This window comes from Mastigoproctus giganteus, chromosome 8 (genome assembly GCF_048544385.1).
Source record: "Mastigoproctus giganteus isolate SK-2022 chromosome 8, ASM4854438v1, whole genome shotgun sequence".
Lineage (NCBI taxonomy): Eukaryota > Metazoa > Arthropoda > Arachnida > Uropygi > Thelyphonidae > Mastigoproctus > Mastigoproctus giganteus.
Genome location: NC_143582.1, coordinates 91,047,268 through 91,059,869, shown reverse-complemented (window position 1 = coordinate 91,059,869; position 12,602 = coordinate 91,047,268). Strand labels below are relative to the sequence as shown.

Genomic DNA, 12,602 nt, shown 5'->3' with positions numbered 1-12,602 from the left:
TAAAGTGAATCCAAACTCGTTTTTAAGGAGCTTTAAGTTGTTTTCATAGTTGGAATTTTGGTCTGATTTATTCATTGGTTATATTTACTGTTTTGAACTAACAATCAGTTAATCCAGTGATAGTCTACAATTATACATTCAGTCAACATTCCAAAATCAATATTTCTATTTTTAAAGCTTATGGGCTGAAGAGAATGTTCTAAGTTTTAAAAACTACACACTATGAGTGCTAGAAACTACAGGAAAATACAGATTGCTGGCTTCATAATACTAGGTGGGCAAATTTATTTTATTTGAAAGAACCCAAAAAGCTTTCATGCAGACATTAACAGGTTTCTATGTAGGCTCCATTTGCAGCTCAAAAGATATCAAAACAATATTCAATTTCACCCCCAACTCGAAACAGTCTGAGTGCTTTCTTTTCTTTAAGCTCCTATAGCACGCACAAACATGCACACACCTACTTTTGTTGCTCACAAAAGTGTTTCACAACAACACAATTTTGGGAGCGACCTTTATCAGCTCTGCCATCTAGTAGTCACTGAAGTTCCATGAAATTTTGAGCTGTACTTTTCATGACATTTTGTAATGTGGTGACTAATATATGCCCACCCATCCTGTAATTTGCAATTCCTACTAAATATACTGGGATAAACTTCACAACAAATGTTAATTTTCAGCTAATTATATAAAGCAAGTAAAAATCTCCTAACCTGTGGCACTTGCATATACAACACGGGCTCTTGGAAGTCTATTCTGCAGCTCTAAAACTTTCAGACCAGTTTTAGTTGGCTTGCTTGAGCCTACTGGGCATAGATTCTTAGCTTTATGGCATTCATCAAAAACAATCTAAGTAATTGATTAAGTCAATAACTTCACATTCATATGCCATATATAAGCAATTAAAACAAAAGATAAATAACATACACCAAGAACAGAGGAGCTTATGTTAAAATTTATTCTTCCCAAATGAAGACTGCATTAATTCAAGGGAAAAAACTGGGTGTTTTATTTACATTAAGAGAATGGTATTTAATCTGTATCTGGCTGTTTGAAACCATATACAAAATATAGTTAAATTTGTAGCACATATCCACATTAATGCATTCACCATTTTAAAAATTTTCCTCTTTTTTAATACTTTAAGTTAAAAGAATACAGAATGAAGCTTCCATTAGAGTGCATCAAATGTATAGAATGCTATAATGAACTAGCTAATCATGAACCATCTGACATAAAAATAGCATTTAAAAATATTCCTTCAATTAATCTGCAACAAATCCAAATTTAATGCTAAAAAAAAAAAAAAAACTTTTAGTAAGCTCCCATGGGGTTTTGTTGGGGATGAAAATCGAATACAGAATAAAATAAATAAAGCTCTAAAAATGTGGCTAAAGTGACTGGTAACAGTGGAATTTTATTTATGTGAACTTGTAATTAAACCTTCCTGGCTAGCAGAAAGGGGGGAAAAATTAAAAGAAATATATATATATATATATATATATAAATATATATATATATATTTTTTTTTTTTAAATAAAATATATATATATATTTAAGGTTGAAGTAATAAAGTGAGGAAAAAAAAGTAAAAAAAAAAGGGTTAAGAGATGGAAGCATAAAGAACACAAGGTGCCAAAACTAGTAGGCAAACATAGGTGTCAAGGTGTGTTTGTTTTAATTGCAGTTTCCAGGGTTTCCCCTATATGTCATTGTAGCATCTGAAAAGACAAAGCCAAGGCAGGCGAGTGCATGTATGTATGTAGGTGTAAGTATTTGTGTTGAGTGCTAGCACCTGCTGACTAATAGGAAAAGGATAGAAAGAAAGAAGTATTAAAGGTGGATAGAGAAAGAATGTGAAAAAACCTAAATGATACATCAAATCACAAGAAATTTAAGGTTGAATTAATAAGCAATTATTAATTCAGCCTTAAATTTCTTAAATTTCTTTTAATTAATTGCAAAGAAATGGCAAGCATCGAATAGAATGTGGGAAAATAATTTGATATAATAAAAATCTAAATATAAGGGAAAGAAAAATAAAAGTTAAAATATATGATGCATGCTATAAAAGATTGAGGCATAATGTGGGCATTTCATCGGAGGACTACACCTGATCATGTATCAATAAACTGTGTTTCTATGCTTATGTGCAGTTAGGGAAGTAAAATATTAAAAAAAAAACATAAATAAATAATAAATTTAAAAAAATAATATAATAAATAATAATTTTAAAAAATAATATAATAAATAATAAAAAAACTAACTAAATAAATTAACCTAAATAAAGTGCATGCAAACAAAAAAAAAAAAAAAAAAAAAAAAAATGCTTACTAAAAAGGAGGGTGAAAGCAGTAAAATCTTTTTTATTCTTTTGGATTTAAGTTTTACAGAAATTTAAGTGATTTTCTGTATTTAAGTCACTTAAATACAGAACGAACAGCTGTTTGGAAGAAAAGTAATGCCGAGAGCGAAAACCAAGTCTTTTAGATGCAGAAGAAGCAATATTTGTAATGTGCTTGTGCCAAGAGAGATTAGAAGTCAGGGTAATCCCCAAAAGAGATATATCATCTTGCCTAGAAATCAGAGTGTCACCAAAGATAACCACAGGAGCAGAAGAATCCTTTTTGTGAGATATAAGACATGACTGAGTTTTAGAAGGATTGAAATCAACTAAGTTGTCTTTGCCCCACTGGAGAATTACTGGAGATTGACATTTAAGGAATTGGTGGCGGATATTCGAGAAATTGAAGCTGATTGAGCAGGGCGAGGTTTCTCAAACTGGAAAGAAGAATGCAATGTGCTATCATCAGCAAAACTATGGATAGCATTTCCGGTCAATCATAGAAGGTCATTAATATACAAGAGGAAAAGAGTGGAAGGAAACTCTTTTCCTCTGAACCATGGGGGACATCAGCATTAGTGGAGAAGTTAGAAGACAGAGAGCCATCGACCATCACCCTCAGTAAGCAGTCAGAGAGAAAATTGGATAACCAATTACAAAAAAAAACATTTGGCAAGCCATAAGATGGAAGCTTGTTTAGAAGACCTTTATGCCAAACACGATCGAAAGCAACTGCTTGTGTTTTGCTGAACTTTTTCATAAACGGGTAACATAAGCCAGAATATCACCAGTGGATCAACACTGATGGAATCCATACTGGCGATCGCTAATCATACAGAAAGTTTCTAGATAGTTTTAAGAGTTGGCGGTTAATTGATTTCTCCATTACTTTAGAAGGAGTAGAAGTAATTGCAATGGGACGATAATTGGATGGGAGTGATTTGTCACCCAGTTTAGGAACTGGCTGGATATGAGCAAATTTACAAGTAGAAGGAAAAACACCTTTGGAATAAGAAAATGAAAAAGGTGGCAAAGACCAGGAGTAAGTTCAGGAGCACAGGTTTTTACTAAAGAAAGAAAAAAGTTTAAACTATTTCAGAAAGAGTTAACTTCTGTCATTTTTCTTCACAGATTTGCTTCACAAGGATGAATCAGTAAGTATTCTCTTTCCAAGTGTGTGTGTGTGTGTGTGTGTTCTGTGGAAATGACTGAAAACTTTAAAATGAGGGTCAATGAACTTAGTGTGTGTATATATATCTTTGATAAGTAGAAGGATACAAGCAGGTGTAATTTCTACAGGCAGACAAGAGATCTGCTCTGGAACAGAAACATACCACTGAAGTGTAAGAATGCTATATACCAGACCAATTATGTACCAATTGTGACATATGCTTCTGAAATTTGGACTATGAGGAAAAAAGATGAAAGCAGAATGCAGGGGGTCAGAAATGAGATTTGTGAGGAGCATAGCTGGAAAGACAAGGTGCAACAAAATCAGAAATTATGTGATCAGGGAGAGAATTCAGGTTGAAAAACTCCAGAATAGGATTGAAGGTCCTGTACATGATAAAGATTGATGTCATTAAGAGAGGAGGAAACTGGAGTGAAATCAATGATGGACAGAAGTACATGGACAGGGCATGGTAGCTAGGCTTCATACGTCTGACCTGTGGATAGCAGAATGATGACAGTTGATAATGACGACGGCGACCTTTGAAAACCCATTCTCTGTTCAAGTCAGCGATGAACCTGCAAAACTGCAATTTGAATTGCTGAACTGAAGACTCAATTTTATTAGTGGTTTCAACAAGAAGCTTTTATTACCTTTATACTTTCTCACCTAATAGCTGTATGAATTACACAAGTTTCACGAAATATGGCTTTTCCATGAGTGTATGTGTGTGCGCGCACGCACACGCATGCATACACAAATAGTAGTAATATACAACTGTTGAAAAGCAAAATAAGCAGAAAAAGGAAAATAACAGAAGTTATCATATGTCTAATGCTCCAAAACACACAGTGCAGCAGTAAAGGAAGCAAAAGGATATAAATAATGTGTGGTTTGTAAAATAGATATGAAAGTGTCTGTGAAAATGGAAATGAAAAGTACACACACAGTGCCTGAACTAAGAGAAGTTTAAGGGGTAGTTGAAAGTGGAAGTGAAGTAGTGGTTAAACATGTGAAAGAATTTGAAAAACCTAGTACAAAAATCAACTGGTTCTGAGGAAGCAAATAAATTAAAAAAAAAAAAACAACAACAAAGAAATAAATAAGTAAATAACACTATATTCAGATATGGGAGGGCAATTTTAGCAAGAAGTCAAATCAGGGAATAGCAAATATGCAAAATCTGAATATAGTAAATGAAAATATGATACATAGTCAGGAAATTCATCAAGGGACTACTCCTAACCATGTATCTTATGACAAAATAAAAATTGGCAATTTAATATTTCCAATAAAATTCGCAAAAATACTATTTGTATTCAAGCTATCAAGATTAGCCAACATATGCAGCAACCATATCCTTTTCAGCAAAGCAATAAAAGTTTTTTGTAACAAGCTTTTAAATAATAATATACCTCCCTTTTTTATCAAATACTGTTTCAGTATAGTTTCTTCTACAATTAAAAATAAATTCAATTTTGATTTACTTGGCACCTGTCCGTGTTAACGGTATTGTACAGTTGTATAGGCGCCTCCGTAGCCAGGTGGGAAGGAGCAGCAGTGCGTAGCACACGCTTCTTGATTAGACCCGGGTTCGAGCCCGTCACCACCAAATACGGAGGATGCGGAAAGGTCAGGGAATGACCGCCGCATATCCCGGAGCAATATGGCCTTAGTTGCTAATGCTCCTAAAAACCAAATAACAAACAAACAAACAAACACAGTTGTATATTATTTGGTGGGATTTTCACTACTTAGTTAGTAATCACTGTTCATTACTTCCGTTTTTTAAGGTTCTTTCTCAGAATGAGATTACTGTTGCTTTACTCTCTGACAGTACATACAGACATTACATCCTTTCTACTTTTTGGAATCCTATACATTTGGCTTTTTATTCCTGGACTTAAGTGTGTTTCTTCCCTGATTACAACCGCTAGGTTTGGTACTTTGCTTTCCTGACACCGGTCTCAGATCTACTGTCTGCATGGTATCCTTGCATCATTGAACCAGGCCTTTTATTTGGTAGAATTAATTTTATCTATGGATACGAAAATTCTTCTTCAAGGTTTTTAATTCTGTTTCCATCAATAGTTTTTTCGCCTGCCAGATTTTTTTGTCACACTCTTCAATGGATTCATTAAACCTTCAATCAACCTCAGTTGTGCCAAACTGCACTTTTCTCTTTCTACAGCAGTTTGTCACCTTGGAAGTTTGGAGCTGTGATCTATAAACCCTCTTCGCTGATCATCTAAATTTTACCATAATTTTATCTCCTGTAGTTCGGACTTATTCTTGTTCTACTTTCTGTTTCACATATTGGTATGTCTGCGGCCTTTTGTCTGGCATTTCATGTTTCAGGCCATCTTTCCCGCTTCTCCCCCCCCCAACGATAGAGGTCATCCTTTTCTGTTTCTCTAAATCTGTATAACTCGGTGACTTGTCATTGTTCCCCCCCTTTTGCATCCTGGCTGTGTACATCTCTCCTCCGCTGGACTTAATGACTCCAGGTAACTCCGACTTTTAGTTTTAGTTTCGATTTCCCTTCCTCTCTACAAGCATATGGTATTAACACCTATTTTTACTAATGCTTGCTTATACCAGAACCCTGTCTTTAAGGTTGGGCCCCTACACACCAAGTAAGTTCAGTATTTTTAATGACTTTTTAGACACTCTTTATCTTTATACTGTCTTTTTCTATTTTTTTTCCATTTGTAGAACTATTAGTGTAACACAAGGGTGATACGAACGCTCTGTCTATCCTCAATCCTATCGATATTTTTGCCTTCTTTTGACCATCTTTTTCTTCCCTTCCCCTCCCCAAGAATTTTACCACCCCTATACCATTTGCTTATCTACACTTTTTTATTCAAATTTCTCTGCTTTATTTTTGAATTTTAATTTTCAACTATGTTAATTTAATTACCTTTCATCCCTTCCACACTTCACATTTGTATTATATTTCACATTACACTTTTGTAAATTTGTATTTATTTTAATTTATATTATTATTTTTACACCGCGCAGGGACTACCTTGTATACTAGTACTACGATAAAGGCTGCATATTTGCTTCCCCCATTTTCTAATACTACAGACAAGTTTGGATATGCAGTGCCTGATACATGGTCAGGAATAGTCCCCTGATGAATTTCCTGACTATGTATCATATTTTCATCTACTATATTCAGATTTTGCATATTTGCCATCCTCTGATTCGACCTCTTGCTAAAATTGCCTTTTTCTATATACACACACTGCCATTCAGTTTAGATGTACAAAATTTAAAATAGAGAAGGCTACCAAATTTAAAATAAAGTAATTTAGTAAAAAAATTTGGTGAATTTGCACAAAATTGCCTGGCTAATTGAAATACTTTGTGCTTCCATAAACCATAGTTATAGTGTAGATAAAATAATATGTACGTTGGGTTTATGATCACTTATTATAAATTTTTTTCCTATCTTTTCTGTGCTATTAGTTGTAATTCATTCATCCTCATATTATATTAATTGTTACATAACTCACTGCAGATTATAAAAAATAAATAAGTAAGTAATAAATAAATAAAGTAAGCCATTATCATTTAAAAATTGTTTACTTAACTTACTATTCTCTAAAAGTATATTTCATTTTACTACCCCCTATCAGCTATAGTGGCTCGGCACTGGTGGAGTGTGGGTCTGTACCTTCTACATATTTGCCATATTTTCATAACCGTTCCACATTAGTCATACTTTGTTTGCACTGTAAAAAACATTGTAGCCCTCCTAGGCATTTTCCGACCTCACCCCGTGGTTCTTTACATTGAGACAACAGGTGCACTGGTGTCTGTGTGTTTACACACACACACACACACACACAAATTGAAGTTCGATTCAAGAATTGAATAGAATTAGATTAATTAAATACAATTAGATGATGTATTGTGAATTGGCATTTCAAAAATGGAACCAATATTAATTACCTTGTGGAGCACGGCAGGCCAAAGTTCCACATTAATAAGGTCTATTTTAAGCTATTTTTACTGTAATGTTGAGCTTTAGGTTAGTTATGGCAGAGATATTTAAATATCTCCAGTTTTTATAGCAATATAGCCTGCTTGCCTAAAATGTGGAGTATCTGACATAAATTTTTTTGTGAGGTATGACTGTGTGTTATTCCAGCGTTATAATTTGGGATAATATTAAATTTAAGCTAGGGTGAAAATATTTGGAAATTTCTCATTTCAGTTATTTGCATATCCATAAAGAAACCAGACCTAAAAGAATCATTTCTAGCAAAAAGTAAGAGGATACAACTCCTTCAAATTCTTCACCACACCAGTGCAGCAACTGCTTTAGACGTGTCCCATATTTTCCTCCAGACTGACTTTCACCAATTAGGGAAGAATAAGTTGCAAATATAACTCCTTTCTTGACACTTCCATTTGCTTTAGAAGATATTTTATCATACTTGAACTAAAATATAAGAAAAGAGAAGCAATATTATTTAATGAAAATCCATATAGAAAATTCACAATGAAATTATTTATGCATTCAAATGAATAATCTTAGTGTTTATAAATGAATTCTGTTGTTTCAGAGCTAATCACCTCAGAAATGATAAATCTTTACACATCTTTAATTAATAGGTAGCTTGCAGAAAATGTGCAAAGATACCACACATTTTAGGTGTTTACAAATAGTGTGACAGCTAGAGCACAATGGAGGTCCTCCTGTTCAAGTAAATATGCACAAATTAATTTAATTGTGTCTGACTAGTATTAGTAACATTGGTGCAAGGAAACCCCCCCTGACTGATTTTTTTCCTTGCTGCTCTAATCTGACTACAGCAGCAGGGACAAAAAAATAAATAAAAATTATTTAAAAAAAATAAAATAAAACAAAAAAAAATAATAATAAATAAAAAACTATTGATGTGTTTCCCTCCTCCAGTAAGATTAACTACCCAGCTGACCTTTGAATTTTTCCAAGATGTCAGTTTCAGCTATCCACAGAGGGCAACTTATTCCAATAATTAACAACTCAGTATCTAAAAGAAAACTTTCTGTAATCCAATCTAAACCTTTACACCTACTATAATTTCTTTATGGCTCCTAGTTCTGGAATCATTTATAACAGTGAAAATCTGTCTTCATTCATTATACTATACCAGGGGTCGACAACCTTTCTGAGTGAAGAGCCATTTTTGATCTAATTAAAAAAAAAAAAAAAAAAGAGAGAATCCGAAGAGCCGCACTTCAGCTCAAGCTGGGGGGGGAGTTTTTAAGAAATGGAATAGAGTGGGAATGTGTTTTATTAAAAAATATATATTTTTTGAAATATTATTTATTAACAATATTTCTGATTAATATGACTTTCGCAGTTGAATTTCTTGAGCGAGTCTCTCAACATCAGGCGAGTATGCCGTAATTTTCATCTTTAAACATGCTGATAGACTCGCATTGTTTGGATGGTTTCTTGATTTATTTTTAAAGTTCATGTTCGAAAATATTTGCCTGCAGAAATTTATCATCAAACCAAAAACTGAGAGAAGTCCAAACGCAAATATTTTCAAATTCATATACGTGTCCGGTAAGCTACACCACGCATCAAACACAATTTGGTTTTGCTTTCTATCATTATCCATTCATGACTCATCTATCATCATCCATTTATGTAGAATTGCAAGGGCAGCTTTTTGCCTCTTCAAATCCTCAATTTCAGTTTTAAGACATTTTTAGTCTTGCACTCCACATGTCCTTGATTTTTAAGTCCTGTAACTCCATTTCAAACTTTGATTCTTATGGGCTAAAAGTTAAAGAGCTGCAGGTTGCTGACCCCTCTTGGAGTCACAGATCTCATCACACCCTCCTCTACGTTGACTAGTTTATAACTCTTTAGCTCATATTTTGTCTTTCCTCATATATGCACGCTTGCAAATTTCAGCAAATGGGTTACCCATCTAATGGACTACCTGATATAACATTGCAGGGCTTACAATAGCCTTAATGATTGTTATTCAGCATCATCAATAAGAGACCCAAGCCAACCTTGCCACCTGTCTACAGTGCGAGAACCCTATGTATACTCAAATCCCTTTCTTCGTGTAATTCACCCCGCCCAAGTTTACGAGTTATTTTGGGGTTTTTGTTCACCAAGTGTAAGATCTTGCATTTTGCAAAATTTTGATGAAAAGTGGCAAATTGAAGACATATAAAAGTTGACCTGATGGAACACTGCTTTGTGCCAATCATTATCTGCAAATTGATTTCATGCTCTGTTTCTCTTCATCAATGTCATTTAAGAAAATCAGAAAAAAAAGTGATCCTAATATATCCTCCACTTCTGACATTAGCCCAACTTAAGTGATTAATCACAAGTCTGCCTCTGCCCAGTAGTGACTTGCGATCCATTTAAGAATCTTACCCTGTTTCCAAAATATTCCAGCACAAACAGTAACCTGTCATGCAGGACTGAGTCAAATACTATGCTAAAATCCTAATAAACAATGTCAAAATTGTTTTCTACATCCAGCTCATAAGTAACTCTTTCAAAATAGCTAACCAATTTAGTTAAAGATGATTTTTTCCTTTAAAAAAAACATGTTTTGTATCAGAATTACATTTCTACCTAACTGTTGCCGTATTGCATTCTTGATCACTGCCTCCATGATTTTCCCTATCACTGACATCAGATTGACCAACATGTAGTTACTGCTTCAGTGGCACTTCAAAAAAAAAATTTTGTCTCAAAAGTATTACTTGCTCTTTTCTGTTTGAAAAAGTACAGTAAACCCCCGCTATTCGCGGGGGTTACGTTCCTGAAAAATGTTGCGAATACCAAAAACGCGAATACTGAGTTATGGCTCCCATAGTAATAAAGCGGTTCCGTTCCAAAGTATGAAATATATAAGAAAAACTAGTCTAAAATTTTGTCTATGTATGTATTATATGTACCTTCATGATATGACTATGTACATAGTGAAATGCAAGCATATGGCATCGAAATGAAAATATGAAACAATTAAATATTAAATGTAATATTTATTAGAAATTTCAAACAAATCTTTCAAACCAGCGCCTTTGCTAACTAAAAAACTTATCACGTCAGTGCTATCACCTGTTTTGCTAAAGTTTTGATAAAGGAGTTTTGCCTTTTCACAAATGATGAGTGAACTTAACAGAATTTTATTTTGAGTTCGGTCTTCTATCCACAGATTTAAAGCTTTTTCCATTTTTTCTAATTTAACATCACGAGTTACAGAGCAAATTTTTGAAGCAATTAGTGCGTTTTCACGGACACTACGGTGGATTTTTTCTTCTGATTTCTTGATTGATCGTACCGTTGACTCATTGATTTTATAATGTTTTGCCACTGAGAAGACACTTTCACCATTAGAAATTTTGTCTAATAACTCAATTTTATTCGCTAATGTCATCACCTTCTTTGATCTTTTCACATCTCTCTTGTTATTCGTAGCCATATTTTTGTACGGGTTAGAAAGAATTTGTCCACAATAAAGTCACTTTCTTCCGTTAACACACTCGAAAAAGTCTGTTTTACACTGAAAACGGTAGATTTATCACTTTTGTACGCATATCAATTTATAAATTGATAAATTTATTCAATTTATAAGCATATAAATTAAAAGCAAATGATGAAACCTTCCATGACAAGCGTATAACACATACTGAACAAGGATTAGCGAGAAACACCCACGCTCGCGATTTTGTCACCCCTCTCCCTCACCCACTGAACGCTGTTTTGACCGGGAAAGATAATTTTAGCCACGCTCATGTTTTTTTTATGGCGGAAAATGTTCACGGCGCTTTAAAATTCACATTTTTATAGGTTTTCATTTTATATTAAATAAGCGACCCCGAATACAGATACCGCGAATAGCGGGGGTTTACTGTACATGATTTTCAAAACTGCAATTCTGGTTTGACCTGAAGAGCTTATTGTCAATATGATCCTGTCAAATCCGTTGATAACTATGTTTTTGCATATATAAGTATAATCAATATACTTATGCATGACAACACAGAATCTGTACGAAGAGACAGCTGGAAGCAAGAGAAGATGAGAGTAGGATGTGCTACAGACCAGAAGATTGCAAAGAGTATGATGACAGTCTCTACATAAGATCGAATGGGCAAGCAATTGTGAATGAATGGGCAGTTTCAAGTTGTGGCTTACCGGTAAGTGGAGGAATCCACCATGGAGCACAAAATGTTTAACTAAATAGATGACTATTTATACCAGCATGTTAGGGAAAGTAATAGGGGCGTATTTTAAACTTAATTAAAACCCATAGTAGCAACACAGCAACCCTTGGGTGGGGGAGATCCCACAGTTCTAAGATGGATGTGTGCATATGGGACAGTGGAAGAAATTAATTTGGGGAAGGGAAAGAGATTTCAACTCAGTTTTTGTTTTTATAACCTAGATGAATATGCTCTTAGCACTGTTATAAGGAACTGTTAAAAGGACAAGCATCCTTATGCACTTGTCAGTTTGCCAACCAAGGACCACTGGACATCAATTCTTTCTTGTTTCATAATAGCACCTGGTAGGTTCTCACACTGAAATTGATACAACTGATGCTGCAAAGCATATACTGCTTCAACTAATTCTTTCTCTTTAACAACACCAAGAAGTACCAGAAATTTACCTACAATAAATTTCAAATCTGAAAATGATGCAATGAAAATCGATGAAATTTGTTGTTGTTGTTATTTGATTTTTAGGAGCATTAGCAACTAAGGCTATATTGCTCCGGGATATGCGGTGGTCATTTCCTGACCTTTCCGCATCCTCCGTATTTGGTGGTGACGGGCTCGAACCCCGGTCTAATCAAGAAGTGTGTGCTACACACTGCTGCTCCTTCCCACCTGGCTACGGAGGCAGCGTCATGAAATTTGTGCTACCTCAGCATTTATTTGGACAATTTTTCAATGGGAATGACACAGAGTCAAATGCAGCCATAAAGTACTTCCTCGTGGAGCAAAAGAACAGTCTTCTGCTCTTGTTTTAAACTCCCCACGACCTTTGCAGTAGAAATGCATGACAAGTCACAATCATCCATCTGGTTTGGTCTGCTATGG

At 34.4% G+C, this 12,602-nt stretch overlaps 1 protein-coding gene across 4 annotated transcripts in view; it reads right to left on the bottom strand.

Moving 5' to 3' along the window:
- LOC150081714 (protein strawberry notch homolog 1-like) overlaps positions 1-12,602 on the bottom strand; it is a 374,252-nt gene that overhangs the window by 236,847 nt on the left and 124,803 nt on the right. For all 4 annotated transcript variants that reach the window (XM_090378820.1, XM_090378821.1, XM_090378819.1 and 1 more), the window contains exons 7-8: positions 7,810-7,971; positions 714-849 (exon numbers count right to left, since the gene is read on the bottom strand). In XM_090378820.1, coding sequence (XP_090234946.1) covers positions 714-849; positions 7,810-7,971 — 298 coding nt within the window. The remainder of the gene's footprint in view (positions 1-713; positions 850-7,809; positions 7,972-12,602) is intronic.